This window comes from Lonchura striata, chromosome 1, assembly GCF_046129695.1.
Source record: "Lonchura striata isolate bLonStr1 chromosome 1, bLonStr1.mat, whole genome shotgun sequence".
Classification (NCBI taxonomy): Eukaryota; Metazoa; Chordata; class Aves; order Passeriformes; family Estrildidae; genus Lonchura; species Lonchura striata.
Genome location: NC_134603.1, coordinates 115795585 through 115815692, shown reverse-complemented (window position 1 = coordinate 115815692; position 20108 = coordinate 115795585). Strand labels below are relative to the sequence as shown.

Genomic DNA, 20108 nt, shown 5'->3' with positions numbered 1-20108 from the left:
TTATTATTAACACCTTTAGCAAAACTTCTTGGAGCTGTCAGTCTTACTACTTGCTTGGAGAGCAAAGTGAACCTAGGACACATATTGCTATATCCTTTTTATAGTGTGTCTAGCACATAGACCTCATTTCCGGCCCCATAGCTGAGCAGAGTTTGTGGTCTTCATCTGAGCTGTTGCTGGGAGTCAAACTGAGGTGTCTATCATGTGGGTAGCTGCTAGGTCTGGGCTGGAGAGGTACCATGAAATTGACCTTAATGCTGCACCACACCTTATATAAGTTGAAGCAGCCTGGGGAATGAATTTAAGGATATAGATACAAACAAAATAGATCTATATTCTGTATTTCCCAACTTACTACTGCTTTCCCAGGGTAAAAGCTCCTTTGGCATTTTAGAGAATTAAATACTTGCTATACTTCAAAAGTTCTTGCTATTATGTGAGGCAATATTCCTGTGCTTTAGAAAAAGAAATAGTCTGTTTTAAACAAGGAATAACTGTGAGTATTTGTACATGAGTGCTTTTAGAGCAGGAAACAGTATTTAAAATGTCTGTCTGCTGTGGGGGACCCAAGTCCAGTATGAAGTGTTACTTTTTCAGAGCCCATCTAACAAAAATAACTATAAATTATAATTTATTCCAGGTATTACAATGCTTATCATGTAATTTTCTGTGGCAGTCAAATTATGGGTTATGTTAGTTTGTTAGGTAAAAGAGCATGTTCAAGTTCTCTTCAGCTGATAATCCATGAGGAATTGCAAAATACCTTTTCAAAACTTCCCTCACTTAAACAAACAAATTCCTTTGGAAACTACATGCAGTGGGGGATGTGAGTTTGGCTTGATTAATGATTTTTTTTTATGGTTTTCTTAGTGGGAGAACAATTTACTTCCAGACTGTTTTATGACGTATTATTTACATTTATTTAAAATGGTGGCTCACTGTATGGATGGGCAGTCTACATCCTGTTGGTTTAATATGGATTTTGCAGAAGGGAGGAATTACATGTAATTATGTAATTTTAAAATGTACTAGTACATGTGACTGCATTTTATCAGTTCTTTGCTTTATTTTTTCAGTCTCTGTAGTATTTTTTGCAATTATGCTATAAATGATAGCCAAGTTCTTTAAATTCAAGCAATGTGATTTTATTTATTTTCATTCCTATCTTCACAATAAATTGATATGTTAAGAAAGTGTAGGCATGGAAGGTACCTCTTCGAGGATGCAGCTGATTGAGAGGAACACATTTAATAGAGTATATGTGTACTATAGCTAGAAGATTTGAAAATAGAGTGATGCAGAAGCAAAACATAACAAAACAAGCTTTCCTGTCCTGAGTACTTACCCAACTTTACATATATCTATCTATATATATATATATATACAGTCTATTGCGTATGTTGAATGTGCCAACTCCTTGTTCTAAACTTAGTCCAAACAGCATTTGGAAGTTCAGTTAAATAACTTGGATATTTTTGAAACATTTATCTTGAAAAAGGTGATTTCATCTTCATGGTTGAAATTTTTGATGATTTGGGTATTAAAGGTCCTTAAAACATCTTTAATTCTTTCTCTGGTAATAGATAAAATACCTTAAAGTTGCAATTCTTCTAATTTAGAAAGTCAGCAAAACAAAATTGGAGCATTGTCATTGTATCAATGGTAACAATGACAGTAAATGGATGTCTCTTCGACTCCTTGTTGCAGAATGAAAGTCATGAAAGCCAGAGCAGTGTTTGAGTTTTCCAAGAAGCTGTTAATGCTACTGTGTTTTGACTTTTATCTTATTCAGGTGACCAGAATGATTCATCTGTTGTCAGATATCTGAAGAAACAGTTGAAAAGCTATTGCATGTGTCTCACAATTAATTTTACTCTGTAACAGTTTTAATCTTTCATTCACTAGCTAGAAAATGGATCTTGACACTGGAGAGACTACCTTAAACATTAGCAACAGTATCTTAATTTGTGATGTCTCAGGTCAGCTAGTAATGACAACTGTAATTATCCTCCCATGGCAAAATGGGAGCCAGGGAATTTTTAGTGTTTTAATTTTGTCTTTACTTCACCAACATTAGCCCCACCCTCCCACAATAAAGCTCAGTTTTTGCTAGGCACAAGCTTGTATGATATGTTTTGTGTGAAATGTGTCATACTTGTAATTGTTCCATCACTGAATTTTATTTTCTGGCTTTTGCTTTTGTAAGTCAACTTCAGGATTCTTTTTTCTTTATGCTTCCATTGCACTCTGGTTTCAACAAAACATTCTTAGCTATGTACATCGTGGTTTTGCTTTGTGATGAGTGTGTTCCACATGGTGCCACCTGCTTTCTTTCAGGGCTACCTTCAAGAAGAAAATTCACAGAACAGCGCATTTGTGGACAGAGAGTTGAGAGGGCATATGGTCTGGTGGGGATTGAAGCATTAAAGGTCCTGGAACAGACCAGCTTAATTCATGTTTGGAGAGCAAGGAGAGAGAAGATTTAGGATTATGTGACCTAAGAACTGTCCCATGAGAACTTACACCAGGTCCTTCCCAACAACTCCCACATACCCCTGCACACGACTTTTCAACCCCACCTGAACTGAAACTGAACCTCTTGCTTTAGCCTTGTCCTATTCCCATTTTCATGGGCAGCCACACATTCACTTTATGGCAGCGAAAGGATGCATTTTGATTTAATAAAATGGCTTTAGAAATTAAACTCATCCTTTTAATGTTCTATGATCAAGGGGCTGTAGCTACCAAACTGTATATCCTAATTTAGCTGGCTGGTCAAAGAGGTGTTTTGCTTTTGAAAGGGCATGTTTCTGGACATAGGAGAGAGGAGGCAATGGTGGGTGTATGCTCTGAATATTTTTGTACTAACATTTGTGACAGCTTCAAAGCATATGTGTGTAATAGCAAGCCTAGCTCATGGTTAAAGTGTTCCCCCACCTTCACATTTTAAGGTCATTTCTAAGCATTCATGGGATTTCACTAAAATGACAGAGGAGCACAGTGAAATAGTTCAATAACTACAGTGGAGTAAGACTGAGCAATACTAGAAGTTTTATCACGTAATGAGAAAATAAACATGTAACTTCAATTTCACATTGTACATGGCAGGAATTTAATATTATAAATACTATCTTAAATGCTGAGCACTGCTGTCATCACAGTACACTTAATCTTTAGCATTTCTGTGAGAATACCTAAAAAGCAATTAACATTTTGTTATTACACTTGTGTTTCTTGTGCATAGTCTTTAAAGAAACACTGGTAAACATTAAGTACAGTTCTTAACAGGTTACATTCAATTCAGCAAAAACTTTGGGTTTCTTTGTATTTTAGACTTACTTGAAGCAGTATGAATGATATAAAATAGAAGTAGTTCATAATTCATTTTAAATTCTGCTTGCCATACTTATTTGAGACTAAATCAGACACTGAAAGTATCTGAATGCAAAATATGCATTCAGACACTTTCAGCATCTGATTTATTAGAAAGATAAACTCCACTCTGTATTATGAGGAAGGATGAAGGCCGCTTTCAGTTTTCAGCTACTTTCCTGGTCTTTGTTTATTTTATTGGTAACATCCTATTCCCAGACTAATTTGCTCCAGTGTGAGAATATACAGTCACTTTGCAAACATCTGGAACACCTTTTGCCCTTAGCTAGGGGCCATCATTCCTTCTGTTTGCCTGTATTAATAGATGTGGCTACTTTTAATCTGCTTCAGAATAAATTCAGTTTAAATAGTTGAGGTCATAGAATCATTTAAGTTGAAAAAGACTTCTTTGACCAATGGGTCCAGCCACTAACCCAGCACTAGCATGTCCCACCTCTTTTAAACACTTCAAGGGTGGGTGAGACAGCCACTTCCTGGGCAGCCTTTTCCAATGCTTAACCTTTTCAGTGAAGAATTTTTTCCAAATACCTAATCTAAATCTCCTCTGGCGTGACTTGACTCTTCTTCTTGTCATCTTACTTGTTACCTGCGAGAAGAGGCTGACCCCCACCTGGCTACAACCTCTTTTCAGGTGGTTGTGGAGAGTGTAATGTTCCCCATTAGCCTCTTTTTCTCTAGGCTGAACAAACCCAGGTCTTTCAGCTGATCCTCATAGGATTTGTGCTCCAGGCCCTGCACCAGCTTCACTGCCCTTCTCTGGACTTGCTTCAGCACGTCAGTTTTGTCCCAAAACTGAAGACAGGTTTGACATGTGGCCTCACCAGTGCTGAGCACAGGGGGACAGTCACTGCCTTGCTCCTGCTGGCCACACTACTGCTGATACAGGCCAGGATACTATTGGCCTTCTTGGCCACCTGGGCACAAACTGGCTCATGTTAGCTGCTGTTGAATCAGGCCCTTTTCTGACATTCAACTTTCCAGCCACTCTTCTCCAAACCTTCAGTGGGGTTGTTGTGATCCAAGTGCAGGATCACAGTGCAGGACCCAGCCCTTCACCTTATTTAACCTCATAGAAGTGGCCTTGGCCCATCATTCCAGCCTGTCCAGATCCCTCTGCAGAGCTTTCCTGCCATGCAGTAGATCAACACTCCCACCCAACATCTGCAAACTGACTGAGGGAGCACTCAATCCCTCATCCAGATAATTGATAAAGAAATTAAACTGGCCTGGCCCCAGCACTGATCCCTGGGGAACACTATTTGTGACCACCTGCCAGCTGGATGCACCTCCATTCACCACCACTCTTTGGGCTTGGCCATCCAGATCATTGTTTTCCCAGCAAAGAGTGTACCTGTCCAAGCCATGAGCAGCCAATTTCTCCAGAATGCTATGGGAATGGTGTCAAAGGCTGCAGTAACTTCTAGATAAACAACATCCACAGTCTCTCCCTCATTCACTAAGTGTCACCTTGTCATAGGAGGAGATCAGGTTGGTCAAGAGGTACCTGCCCCTCATAAATGCATCCTGACTGGGCCTGATGCCCTGGTTGTCCTCTATGTGCTGTGTGATTGTGCTCAAGATGATCTGCTCCATAACTTTCCCTTGCACCAAGGTGAGGTTGACAGGCCCAGAGATTCCTGGATTCTCCTTCACACCCTTCTTGTAGGTGGACATCACGTTTGCTGGCTTTGGTCTACCAGGATCTCTCTGGTTACTCAGGACTGCTGGGAAATGATTGAAAATAGCTTAGTGAACACTTCTGCCAGCTCCCTCAGTACCTTTGGGTGGACCCCATGCAGCTTCATGCGTGTTTGAGCAGTGCAGTAGGTTGCTGACCATTTTCCCTTGGAGTATGGGGGCTTCATTCTGCTGCTTATCCCAGTCTTCTAGCTCAGGGAGTGAGGTACTCAAACAACAGCTGGTCTTACTGTAAAAGACAGAGGCAAAGAAGCATTAGGTACTTCATCCTTTGTCACTGTTTCCTTCCACATCCAGCAAAGCCTGGAGTTTCTCCTTAGCCCTCCCTTTGTTGCTGGTGTATTTATAGAAACATTTTTTGTTGTCTTTTATGGCGTCTTTAGAGTGATTTGCTTTTTAGCTGTGATTCAAGCTAATTTGTCCAATTTGTGGACAGAAGCAGATTAGGAGCACTTCTGCAGTCCTTTTAGCTAGCAAAGGTTAGTTGAAGGATAACTGCCACAGTTGAATTTGCATGTGTAATTTAGTACAAGGCATTATAGGGTTGGGGATACTTTTTATTTTCCTTTACGCCCTTCCACTTTGGGCTTTATTCATGCATTTTGCTTTTCAGCTTTATTTGTTTAGGGCATAATTAGGTCTGTCTCTAGGTTTTTGTAAACCCTGTGTGTATTGTTTGGTTTGTTCTGCAGGTAGTTCTATCTGTATACATACATACCCACAGGTGAAAATTGTCCGATTGGTTCTACAGTCCTTGGGAATGCAATGTTTGTGTCTATTTATGCCAGGTTACTGAAGGGTTAAGCAGAATTTCAGCAGACATGCTCAAGTTAGATAGAATTAGGTCTTAAACCTGGTGTTAATCACAGGACATAAATTCTTCAAGTTACAGTTTCTTTTCTGCTCTGATGATGCTTTGTATTATGCACTCTGAAACAATTTTTATTTTTTCATTGTACTAAAAAGTCAGTAAGTCAGTATGGCAACAGATGGAGTTCAACAGGTGCTCTATGAGAGATCCAGATTCTTGGACTAAACATGACCTACCTACAGAGAGACCAATGGAAAGAAAGGGTAGTCACAGAATTCAGGCAAGGAAGACTGACCTAGATGCAGGAGGAAGAATAGCAGATGCATTAAGAAATGTACTAACGAGCAAATATGTAAGGATTTTTGGATGAAAAGCTACCTTATTTTGACTTGCTAAACTAACTTACTTAGATGTGCAGCTACAACACTGTAGATGTTTTTGATTCCTGTGAGCTAAATAACCTTATGTTGTCATAGTTTGTACAGAGTGGTTTGATGTCTGAATCTGGCTGGATTTACCCTTTGTCATGTTACAAAGAAGTTTAAGTAACAGACTCTTGGCTATTGAGGGTTGTAAAAAATAATTTCTGCTAAAGTTCTTCTACAGTGCTATAACTGTTTAAATGTTCTACCAGAAATAAGATTGTCACTGCTTAAATATCATCTGTGATGTGAGGGATCTGGAACCTTTCTAAGGGCCAGGTTTACTTTTTACCATGTATTGTATTTCATAGGGTAGAAGCAGTCTGCCAGGCCATCTTGCATCCAGAGTGATTTCTTAAATTTCACTTAATGGGAAGTGAAGTTGGTTCAAATGTATTTTGGGTGTAGCTGGTATTTTCTTGACTGTTTTAGCATATAGGTGACTTCTGTAATAGAGATGAAGACTGAGCCACATACATCCAAGAAGTTAAAATATAATTAAAGCACCTGCAAGGACCAGTAAATTTCCTTTTTTGTACTCTGTATTTCAGACTATTACAAAAATTATTATTCGCTTCTGCACACATACTAGATCTTGCTGCAAGATAGCAGGTATTTTTGGGATCAGTTTAATAGGAATACAGTGTAGTTATTTAGGTGTTACAGGTTGCTTTTCTATACTAGGAGACAGTGAGAAAAGTGGCTTGGAGCTAGCTGTCCTCTGTTCCCTGTTACTTCTTATGGAGCAGTCATGTTCACCTCACTGATTTTTAAAACCAGATTTTTCACAGAAAGGATATTTTGCTCTTAAAATATATTGTTCAGCCTTTTAATTCCTTCCTGCCAAGCAGATCCTCAAGTATCAGCCTTTAACTTAGAAGACCTTGGAGTTAGGCCGTCTCTATCATGTTTAAAACAAGTACAACACAAATTTGATCTGGAAAAACACCCTCTTGGACATATTCTTGAATTTGGTGCAAAGCCTTCACAGTTGAAGCATACAAGGCTTATTGTGCCACAGAGCATTCAAAAAGAAACAAACATAGCACTATAGGGTTTTTTGAGTGGTAGTTAATACTGTATTGAGGAGAGAACTGATACTTCTCAAGAAGCTGATGCTATCAGATGGTACAGAGCCAACATTGTCATCAATTTAGATGCCAGTTGTAGTGTGATATCTGGGCTAAGATGTATGTCCATCCATAAAAAAGAAAACAAGCATTCCATTTTTGCCTGTAAAAATTTCAAATTATTCTGTTTCCATCTTGTCTTTGAAACATCTTGGGAATTTTGACTGTCCCAAGAAAAATGTCATAATCACTTTCTTCTTAGGTCTAAAATGTTGTTACATGTTATGAATGGCAGAATTCACAGGCAAAGTATGCCTTTTAATATTGATAGAACCAATGTTTTGCATAATAATTCGCCTTGAGATATGGAATAGTTCAAAAGCAAGACAAAGTAAAAAAAAACCTAATAGGCATCAATGGAAATGTCTGAAGCTGTAGACAGATATACGCCCACTACAGTGGTGATGGGAAGCATATCGTGGTTTCAGATGGTGGCATATTGTGTGAAAAATACAAATTGTGATCATGGAGTGCTCTCAAAAGCTCACAGTTTCTTAGCAAAAATACTGGAGATGCCCTGGGTTCTCTGAAGAAGCTGAGTGACTATATGCTCCTTGTAGAATTTTTTTATCATTAAGCTACTGGCAGCATGCAGTTCCTGATTTTAGCACTTGCTAAGCGTAACATCCTATTGCAGGCAGGGAAAATACTATGCCAAGTAGTGGCAGTAGGAAGGCTGTAATCCTCCTTAAACACACTGGGGACATACTGATATTCTTAATGGTAATTCTTAATGGTTATTCTATAAACATTCTGGTATTCTTCAGGATTTCCATTGAGCTTAGTTGAATGTTGGGCCTGAAAAAATGTGTGTCGTGCTGATTGTGTCATCCACCTTTTTTTCTGACTTGGCTTTCCCCTGGTTTACCTTCAGGGATTATTCTAAAGATATTACAAAAAGGAGGAGTTTCGTTTCTCAGCTGGATTCCAGGAACAGAAATTTCTTCCTCCTTTGACTCAAAATTTCCATCATTTTTGAAGTTAGGTGGCGACATCACTGCAGAACTTCCTGCTATTTTGTTAAATCATGATTCTTACTAAGCTTAGTATAACAAGGGAGCCTTTGCCACATTTTTCTGAGTCAGTGAAATAAGAAATCAGAAGCAGGTCCATTTCCAACTTTGAATCTGAGGAAGCTCAGAATGGTAGTACTTCTGCCAATTCTTTTTTCTAAGGTTTGTGATTGACAGTCAGCTTGAAGGACATGAAGGATTTTTCAAATGGCCTTACTTGCATCAAAACCCCAACAGAACATTTGAGCCTCTCTGAGTGCAGGGCAGTCTCAGTACCCATCACAAATACTTGATATTATCTCAGAATGCTAAGAGTAATTACATATCCAGATATTTTTATATAAAAATGTAAAGACTAAGCAATCAAAAATCACATATTTAACCTCCTAAAACTATCTGAATTAGGATGATATTAAACTCTGCATCAGTCAAAGCTTTTATTTTTTCTTTCTAGTGGAGTTGTCTTAATAATCACCTTTCAATCAAGTTTAGCATGAACTGGTCAAACCTGTTCTGTGTCCCTTGTGAAAGATGGGGTAGAGTTTGTGTGCTCATGACTCCCTGGGTAATTGTTGTCTGGTGAGGTACAGAAGCTTGAGTGTGCAAAATGATAACAGTCTCCACATAAAGCCATGGTAGGTGTCTATCCAGAGAAATTCCAGAAAAAAAATTTTGTGGTCACATAAGGACTTAAAATGTGTGTGTATATATATTACTAATTAGGGATTAATTATATATATTATATTAGGGATTCACACAATATACCGCCAGTATTAGACTTAGGACCTAATAAAACCATTCCACTGACATGAAAATAAGTTAAAAAGAAAGGAATGTGAGATTTTTCTGAAATAAAAAATTGCCTGGTGTTTCTTCCATTTTGCAGAGTGGACAGTTTTAGCTCAGGTAAACAGAGGCCCACTTTCTATCTCATGGGTTCTTACACATGAGAGAGGTGGAGCTTGGTGTATGTTTTCTTAAGTCTTATTGTGAGGTCTAACACCTTAGGATTGGGTTGTGGGCACTAGGAAAGGCTCTTTACTTGTCAAAAGTAAAGGCTCTTTACTTTTTCCTGTAGGTATTGCTGCTCCAAAGTTCTAATCTTGATTATTTGAAAATGGCTTAAATGTCCACACATACTTACCAAGGTTATAAATGCAACAAAAATAAAAATTTTCCTGATGAGAAAGACTTCCTTAGTGCCTTGGATTCATTATGTGGTTGGTTGATTCTACACGTACTTTTTAAAAACCAGAACTCAGTGTGTTAATTGTTCATTTGCAGATACAGAGCTCAGAATGAGACTTGCAGGATCTTGTGCTTGTAGTATATTCTGTGGGCAAGCAGGTTTTTTAAAATTTAATTTGGAATACTGTTTATATGTTTCTTTGTTTCAGTGGAAGTTACTGAAGTTTCTGATTAGATTTTCCATAAAGTATTGCTGAATGTATTCTTCCTTTGGATACAAAGAATATGTTGAATATGGAGTCAATCTGCAACTATCTTTTTCAGGAATCTACACTTGCCATCTCTAATTAGATTCTGTATGGCCAAATTGATTCTGTAATCTACATTTGCATTAAAAACTGACTCCTAGAATTACTCCTATAGCTTGTAATGTTCACAGTTTGCATCTTGTCATTTTTCTGAATTTGCAGATGTGAAAATTTTGTGCATCTGCAGCTGAAGACTTCTAAAGCACAGAAGCCTTTATAATTGAAGGCTTAGAAAATTTTCAACAGATTCTGCTTGTAAGGAGATTACATATTCTCAGATGGCTGTAAAATGCTGGATAAAAAGTCTAGATGATGGGGCAATAATAGCATGAAATTGATTGGGGTTTAGACAGTCACATTCCCACAAGAAGCAACACACTGATCTTGCACTCTTTGAATCGAGAGGTCAAATGAATTCCTTTGCTGTCAGTGTAATTTACCTTAAGTGTTGTTAAGATGTTGATGAAGTAACGTCACTGCCATACATGTGCTGTTCTTTTCTATATGTTCTTATTTCTCAGTAGGCTGAATTTTATTTTAATACTCACCTTAAATAATACTTTGTCAAGGAAATACTAAACCTAGGAACGTCAAAGACGTCTCTTTATAAATATAGCAGTAATTGTTGCTGTGAAGTGCTAGAGAATTCTGTAGCTCCTGGATAGAGAGTGATTGCTGTGACTGGCATTAAGTAATTATCCTACAGTATTGCCTTGTGTCATCAAAAAGGCGGTTCTTAGCAAGGAATAAAAATCAAACCTAGGCATGAGCAGATAGCTAAGATTATGTATTAACAGTGCATAATATATATGTGAAAACTTCACAGGCTTTGCTTTGCAAGTTGCCTAGTTAAGCTTTCTAAATTAATGTTGCTACTAAAAAAAAGATGATGCCTCTGTTTCAGTTATTTTGTAGTTGCTGCTTATACGGTGTTCTGTGTTAAAATATATGAAATGAGAACCATATTTTTTTATTAACTTACTTCCAGTTGTCTACTGAACCAGCTGTAATGTAGGTATCTCCAACAGTGCCATGAAATTAATGGTACCATACACAGAGCAATTAGGTGATCATTAGAACATCCCCCAAAGGTTCAAACTACAATACCAGCCTAGTTGGGTGGTTGGGACTTCAAATTCTGAAATGTACAAAGACTTAGGATTGTTTATTCCTTTAAAGCTTAGCTTGGAGGAGGAAATAGTTCAAACTACAGACATGACAGAAAGAGGCAAGGAGAACAGCAGAGCATCACTTTTCCTCCTAGAATGTCAACTGAAATAAGTCAGTGCTTCCTGGTGTCAGGCCCTTAGCTGAATCTTAGCAAGTGTGTATCTTCACAGCATGGACTGAGAACTTGAATATTTAACTCAGGTTTTCTAGCTAAGTATTTAATTAAAATTTGCTTCACACATTTTTTTTATTTATTCTTCTCAGGTTTGTTTCAAATCGACTTGCCTCAAGGGCATGAGGGAGGATGAGAGGGAATCTTGGGAAATGGGTAATTCGTTTCCATACCTCAGGATCAGATGGATGTGAAGGTTGAAGGTAGCAGAAAAAGGATCCTGTCCTTCGCTCTGGTTCTGTCACATCGTGCTGCATATTGTTTAGTCAGTGCAACAGCAGTGTACTTCAGTTCTAGTGTCTCCTTGGATAAGATGGAGTAGGTCCGAAGGAGGGCTGGATAAAAATCCTAAATACCACCTCTTCTTGCTGCTGCTTCAAGTGGAAGAACTGGGGCAGGCAGTGACCCTCAAACCTGATGTGTAGCCCCTACCCAGCACTGGCTGTTCTTGCCTCCATTCTGATTCCTTCCTCAGCTGCAGCCCCTGAATCTCCCAGATGCAAGTGTAGGCAAAGATGGCAGTTTTTCTAATATTTTCCTGGGCTGTTTTACACCCCTGTGAAACCTACAGGTAGTTGCAGGTACTGTGATAGCATTGCAGTAGAAATATAATACCACTGTGCTGCATTTTAAGCACAGTTTGGAAAGTACCAAGATAGTAAGGAGGTGTGACTGGTTTGTGATGCTCGCTGTTTGTTAGCAGCACTCTTCATTCTAGCTTAAAGGGAAACAGTTTTGCAAGGTTCAGGCTTGTCCCTAAAAAAGTGCTGTGAAGGACTAAGTGATAATCAGAGCCTAATACTGGCATCATCATATGATTGCCAAAGTAGACTAGACTATTGTCTGGTGCACAGCTCATTGCTGCCAGTTTGTCCATGCCTGAAGCTGGCTTTGATATGCAACATCACAGCAACCTTTTCCTGATGAGTGCATATGTTTATGTTGACATTTTAACTTATTTTTCTTTGCAGGTAACTTAGTGGGAGGTGAGGTGGGCACTTGTTATTTTTTAAGTCAAAGTGAGGTGCTGAATTAAGTTTCTAAATACTTTTTTAGTTTTTGTGTCTAGAAGGTTGTTTCTTGGTGTCACAGGTCTTCTCGCAATACACTATAGTATTGCCAGTAATTTCTCCTGCAAACACATGCCCAGCTGTCCCTCCATGCTTTCATTTGTGGCATAAGAATCACTTTTTTGAAAGAATGGCTCATAGATTTGTGTCTGTCTAAGAGTATATTAGGAGGGAAGATTAAATTCTTACCTCTGAAGTGGTAGAAGTAAAATGCTGTTACATTGCATTTCAATTTTGAGTGGTAATTCATTCTTATTAAGGACTTAATGGGATGCTGCCAGAGCCCAAGACAGTTGTTCGCATCCTTCTGAAGTTGGTTACGAAGCTTTGCTAATTGGAAACATGAGGAGAATGTCAATATGTATTCTTCTTGCCTATTTCATTTGTTTAACTAATCTTTTGATGCTGTAAAAGTAAACATTAGTCATACTTTTGTAGCCTCTGTGAGTTTGAGTCATGATTTAAAAATTCAAAAGTAATTCATGTTAGTAAACATCTTTCTGGTTCCCTTTTTGAAGTTCTAGGATAACAGTATTTGATGGGTTTTCATTGTTTTCATTCTTGTCTGTAGCTGGATGGATTTTCTGTCCTGTGCAATATGAAGCTCCTGATTTGTTACATACCAAACTGTAGGCACTTGGCACTAAACAAATAGGCATCAAACCTTGCTATCCTAAGATAAGAGGCTAATTTTACAGGTACAGCATTTCAGAAATCACATTAGGGTTGACAGTTCAGAATTGGAGAATTAATTAATATTTAGAAATCTAGTCAAATGGGAATAGTAGTCTTATTAGAAACCAATGTCACATTGCTGTTTGAATCTAAGATTTCTAGGTCAGAATGACTGATATTCATGTGAATTTTTATATAAACATGACTAATGACTTCTGAAAGTTCACAGTTTTATCAGTTAATGTATCCTATATAAATGCTTATTTAACAAATGTAAGAGAGTCTTCCTGAAAGTACTTCACTCTGTTATTTACTTATTTTTAATATCATTTGACTGATGCTGTGATAGTTCAGACACTCGAAACACACAAATTTGCTGACATCTGAACCTGAATTTCAATTCTTTTTGTTCTTCCACTGTGTAGATGAAGAATCTGCTCATGACCTCAATGTGACTTTATTTCAGATACTACTTGTACTGATTAAACAATTAGGAACTTGATGGGGTTTGCAGTCTTAAATGACCTTAGCTTTATTCTGTGAAAATTAATTGGTTCCAAGTAAACCAGTGATATTTTGGGAATCCTAGATATGCAAAATAATTTTATTTTGTTTTAAATTTTTTGTCAGAAGGGATCCATATTCTTATATAAGGGGATTCATCCATAAAACAGATAAAAAGAAACACACAGTCTTTTCTAGGCTTGAATTCTAGCAGTGTCATTGGAAGTTTTTCTTGGTGGTTTGCCCATCTAACCTTTTGTCTGTTGTAGTATTCAATTTAGTCACATGAATTTCTACTTAACTAATAACTAAAATCTTTAATACTTGTTTAACTAAGGAATTTCACATGGTTAACTGAAATTCAGTTAGAATATTTATTAGAAGGGTTGGCTTTGTGAATATTGTTTGTTTTAGAAGCTGTGTTCACCCGGGCTTTTCTCTACCTAAACTTTGTCTACAAAGCTGCACATTCTCAATATCTGTAGCCTTTTCAGTTTGGTCTTTGAATGAATGATCATGAAAGAGTTGCTGGTTTAGGATGACATGCACTGTAGTGCTTCTTGCAACCTGATACCTAATTTCAAAAACTAATAGACATTTTAATAGTTTAAAAGTTTTGTTATCAGATGTTTGAGATATTTTCTGCCAGGAAGGTGGAAGATAAATGCCTTAATAGCCATCTGTTAGTGTTTTTTAATTGTTTTTTTTGCTGAACTGAAGGTGTGCATGAGAGAGCTTTTGTTGTACAGGAAGTTCTCTGCAGCAGAGAATGTACAAATTTTAAAGATGAAACTTTAGCTACAGAGATTCTACATTGTGTAAATTCTTACTGATTGAGAGAAGGCCATTAGTTTGATAGTGTGAACAGACAGATTCCTGTTGCCTGTTATTGAATTAGTCACCTGGCAATTTTATATTAAATAGGGCAGCAGTACATGTAGCATGTAGCTACCCTGTCTCAGAATGGGAGTCTTGCCTTGACTGCATGTTACTGACTGTATTTGAAAATGAGTAGTTTTAGAAAGGAATAACAAAAATAAACAGAGTGTTTATCAGAGTAAAAGAAAACCTTTTAATGTTTATGCACTAAAACAAACCCACTAAAAACTGTAAACTGGTGTCTGTGGTGTTTGCACTGACTGTAGAAGTGAAGAAAATACAGTGGTTAGTAGCTGAGAATTTAGTCATTTACTTGAAAACTCTGCAGGTTTAGAGAGGACCACTGTAGTTACATAATAAAAATCAAGAGCTTTATCATCTCATTTATCTTACCCTTCTGTTTCTTTCTAGGTTTAACTATAGATCAACACATCATCTTGCATCTCATGGGTTTTACGAATTTTTAAATTGGTTTGATGAAAGAGCATGGTATCCACTAGGAAGAATAGTAGGTGGAACTGTAAGTATTGTAATAATAAATTCATTAAAATAAAATCAATTTAATAAGTTAAAAATAGTTAAAGATTACTTTTCAGGAAGTTTTTTGAACTTTCAATAAAAATTTGATGTTGATGAAAGGAGAATATTAATAAAATATGTTTTTAATTGTCAAATTGCTGCAGAGGGAATATTGAGATGATTTTATTTTTTAACTGCAGAAATATGTAAGTCAACATGCCTTAGTCTTTATCCAATAGCACATTGTGACCAAGAAATACAGAACTTCCTTACATATGAAATTCTAATAAGTAGCAAATAACGGTATTATGGCTCCTGTAAGTCTAGTATATTAAATCAAAACAGAAAAAACATTTAGAAAAAGACCAAGCCCACTTTTTAAAAATCATTACCTAAATCTCTTAAGGTACAAGTCTTAATCAAATTTTGTAAGCTGAGTAGACTTCATGTATGTATGGAAAAAAAGTTAGGATTTCACTGAGAGAAGACCTTGTGAAATTAGATCAGTGTGGCACCTGTACGAAGCATCAGGACTAGTTAAGATTGGTATCAATGCAAGTTAAAAGAGAGCAAAGGTGTACAAAACAATGTTATCAAATCAGAATGCGAGTATCATTCATTGGAATAGTTTTAGTAACACTAAGTAATGCAGCTATGTGTTTCTTAATGGGTGAAAGTTCATTAAAGGTTTTTAATGCTAGTATAGAGCACTTAAAGGCATTTACAGGTTTTTTTGTAGCAGTTAAATCACAATTGATTTTAGTATCTTAGAGATACTGGACACTCTTTATGCAACATGTAAGTGCATGTTTTCCATACCTGTCTTATACAAAATAAAACCTCATAAGAAAAAGAATTGAAATATATGCAGGGGAATGTTCAGGCATCTGTTAATTTAATTTAGTACAATGTCCTTCTTAGTTTTTGAAAGAAACTAAGGTAGGTGAAGTACATATTAACTTTTCTAGGATGTATTGATTTTTCTGTTGTTGATAAATGTGGGAGGGTAGAATTACTATTAAGAATAATCTAAAGTTCTCCAATATTCTGTGGTGGATTCAATAGATTTGTGTAAGTCTATGATACCTTTCCTGGAGCACATCTTAGTTCAATTTTTACAGGACTTGGTTTTAATCCTTCATATCTAAAGATGTTTACAGATACCTTGCAAAAATGTAGTATTCAATTTACTGACCATCAGCTTTTCATCTTAAAAAAATTAAATCTTATTGAAGCACATTTTCTCTCCCTGTTGGTACCAAAAAGTGAAAGAATAACATGGTATATTTTAAAGGAAAATGGATATGACTGGGAAATTTTGGGTTTCTTCTTGATGTCTTAGGCTTTGGGGCTTGTTTTTTTCATTTCATTAAAACTGGTAGCTGGCTTGAAATTCTCTCGCAGATTTTGATTTTTGCTTCCATACCTTAATGAAAAAATGTGTTCATTATATGATAAATGTCAAGCGAGATGGGATATTATCTGTGTGTTGCTCATCCATTTATGAAGTAGATTATATGTTATTGTTAGCATTTGGATAAAATTAAAAGAACCTAGGGTATTCAGTAGTGTTGTCAAAACATGATTAAAGTAGTACTAAAATAATTCTGTTAGCTTGTGCTAATACTCATTGCTTATATCAGCTTAAAAAATTGTTTAATTGCAATTTCTGTGTAAACATGCATACCATGACAGTTCTCCGTAATAACCTAGTGTTCTGGTTTGTTTTGGTTTTTATCTCCATGTAGGTATACCCAGGACTGATGGTGACAGCAGGCCTTATACATTGGATTTTAAATATGCTTAATGTGACAGTTCATATAAGAGATGTATGTGTGTTTCTAGCACCAGTTTTTAGCGGCCTTACAGCTATTTCTACTTTCCTGCTCACCAGGGAACTGTGGAACCAGGGAGCAGGGCTTTTAGCTGCCTGTTTTATCGCCATAGTTCCAGGTTACATATCCCGATCAGTAGCAGGATCATTTGACAATGAAGGCATAGCTATTTTTGCACTGCAGTTCACATACTATTTATGGGTAAGTAATTGCTGAGTCTTTTGCTTTGGAAAGGTTTTTTGGTTCCTCCTCCAACCAAATTACTGATTTTTCTTAGAATCCATTGAATTCTTATTTTCCTCCCTCTCAACCCTCTTCCCCTTGGCTCTTGATTAGGCAAGTACTGAGAAGTCACATGATCTGAACCACTCCATAATCATGCTCCTCAGTTTGCTGTGTGAAAGCATGGTTCCACTGAAGTATGTGTGTCCTGTAGTAGTAATAAAAGTGATGATGAGTCTAGAAATTTAAAGCAAACAGAGGGGTTGTTTGTTTTACTGTTTGGAGGTATTAGTGTTGTGTGCAGCAAATGTTAGCCTCCTTATATAGCTGGTGAAAAGCAGTAGATTCTGAATATAAAGTGCTTTGAATTGTCTTCTGGAAAGACTTTTGACTGTATGGAGTGTCTGGACTTTGAGTTCAGTATCCAGATTAAATGGCCAAAGCTGTCTAGAGTCAGATATTAGTGTGTCTTCTGTGCTTTAAAAAAACCCAGTATTTTAATTTGCCTGCTTGCTAAAGCAGCATGTCTGCCTCTCCTTAATCTGTATAGAATTTCATCCATAAGGTAGTTTTGCAGGAAGGAGTTTAGGGAAGCTGGAGTATTTCTGGACTGTTGCACCTACTTTGGAAATAACAAAAATAGCATAACTATATTGTTAATTCAGCACACATGCTGTAGGTTCTGTCTCTTGTGTATTCTGGAACGCTTGCACTTTTCATTTAGAAGACTCCACGTAAGTACGTGGTAACTACAGTAATTCTCCATAATTTTGTCAGGAACTCTGCTTTTCATAAGCAGATGCATATTCACAAATGTTTTAGCTTTAGAATATTTCAAACTTGGGATATAGTTGGTAGGAATATAATGGAAGAGAATTGAATTTTTTCATAACTGAGTGGTATTACTTAAATGCAGGTTTTTAAAATCTAGTTTTAGAGTAAGCTGCAGCTGGAAATGTGTGCTGTGTTTGATAACAATAATAGAATCAACCTATGTTTTTACTTTAGATTAACTGAGATATTATAGCAGTTACCTTTTCTCATGGAATTCTTATTTAACTAAACTGCAGAGTGCGATAATGTTTGCATGAACTCTTGTGGAATCAAATACATTTTACAGACAACTTTTCTAGCTTTTTTAATATCTGTTCTTCATTCCTTCACCACAGTCACCCCCATCAGTTTCAGACACATTCATATTCCTGGGGCGGTTTCTGGATCCTGCTAAACCTTTAGGAGTATCTGGATGCTCCTGTTAACCATAAGTGAATGTTTTGGAATTACAGAATAGCTCTTTTGTCTGTAATGGCAGAGTTGGGTCAGATGCCAGACAAATTAAGGCATGGATGGTCTTCACTTAGAATTATAAAGTGCTCTAACGTCTCCAAGAAAGTAGCACAGAGCCATTGCAATACCTTTCTACATCAAATCATAAGGCAGAGAGTTGGATTGTATGCTTTTGCTAGAGAAATACACCTAACCTCCTTTTGTGTGTGAAAAAATTGCATTTGTGCTATGATTTTATGGACATCACTTCAGAAGCATAAAATATAACTTGATGCAGGTTAAAGTTCTCTTGACAGTTGTTTTGGGATGAAACTTTTATTGTATTTTGATTGTATTGTCCAGGATTTGTCATTCATAAATACTTGGTTATTTTTCCAGGTGAAGTCTGTGAAAACTGGGTCAGTTTTTTGGACAATCTGCTGCTGTCTATCCTACTTTTACATGGTAAGGCGTTTATATATATATAATTGCTAAACTATTTGAGTAACTTACATAGTCCATATGTTGACAAAGAAGAGAAGAAGGATATTTTCATCTTTACTAGAGCCATGATATAAATTTTTTGCTTTGTGTTGTTATTACAACCTTAAATATATGACTAAACAACATAATATGTAAAGTATTTAAATCAACATTATAAAAGCAATTTTTGGGAAAAAAAATTGAAATATAATAACTTTACTTACAAATTTTTCTCATGCTGTGAATAGGTGCTCTGATTCAGTTGGATTTTTATTTGGGTATAGGTAAATTAAGGTATAATTTTAATACTTATGTGTCTGTGTGTCATTACTATAATGCAATAATCAGAATGTTTAGAACATGAGGACAAAGCTACGTTTTTATAATTTTGAAAGCTATTTCTATGGGTATAATTATGCCATAAAATAATGCTTACTACCAGAATTGATTAATGACTTCAGTGTCATAATAAATGATCATTAATGCCGTTTTCATTCTTGATCTATGAAAATGAAGGCTATTGCAGAGATTTTCCTACGGGCTAACAGAGGGGGAAAATAGTAGTAAACGTGAGCAGATAAAACTAATAGAAAAATGGAGGAAATTGGTTTTCCCCCTCCATCTCCTGAAACATTAGACTAAGAATTCTCCTGTTTGAATCAAACATCTTTTTTTTTCCCTAATTGATAAACTTTTTGTGGCTGTATGGAAAATAAATTATCCTCAAAATAGTCGGTGCTGGGACAGCCAGGCTAATTGCTTGGTGACAGTTAAGACTGAGGTCTCGAATACTGCTTTTCTGCCATCAGGTAGGTTTGCAAAACACGGAATTTCTGGATTGGTTTATGTGCCTTAAAGTCAAGGTTAATTCAAAGGTAGTCTGGATGCTGTCTAGTTTTCCTCTAGCTTTAATGTCCATTTGGTTTCCTGGGAGACTTCTGCAGTTAATACAGGAGATAATAGTCTTGTGTTTGTCACCAAAGAGGCTAAGATAGCTATTTCTTTTTAAGAGTACATTTATTTCGTTCCGTTTCTCCTCCTTTTTGCCACATGGCTTAATAGAGAGACACTTTTTCATGCACAGCATTGCTGTTTATATAGCATTATAGTGAAAAGGTCCTGTAGCTTTGGTATATGTTTAAGTACAGTACAAAAGCTGCAAGTAAGTTTTTGAATTTTTATATTTATGTAGCAGAGTATTTTTTTGTATTGTGCCAATTTATTGGTAAGATTCTCTAAAGGTGCCTTCATAAGCATACAAATAACAAATACAATACTTTAACAATTTTACTGCTAAAAAATCACACTATAAGAGATTCTTACCAGCTTGGTGTGTGGGATTGTATGTGA

At 36.6% G+C, this 20108-nt stretch overlaps 1 protein-coding gene across 1 annotated transcript in view; it reads left to right on the top strand.

Moving 5' to 3' along the window:
• The window catches only part of STT3B (STT3 oligosaccharyltransferase complex catalytic subunit B), a 50857-nt gene that overhangs the window by 7378 nt on the left and 23371 nt on the right, over positions 1 to 20108 (top strand). Inside the window, exons 2-4 of the mRNA XM_021525867.3 lie at positions 14845 to 14953; positions 16701 to 16988; positions 18675 to 18740. Coding sequence (XP_021381542.1) covers positions 14845 to 14953; positions 16701 to 16988; positions 18675 to 18740 — 463 coding nt within the window. The remainder of the gene's footprint in view (positions 1 to 14844; positions 14954 to 16700; positions 16989 to 18674; positions 18741 to 20108) is intronic.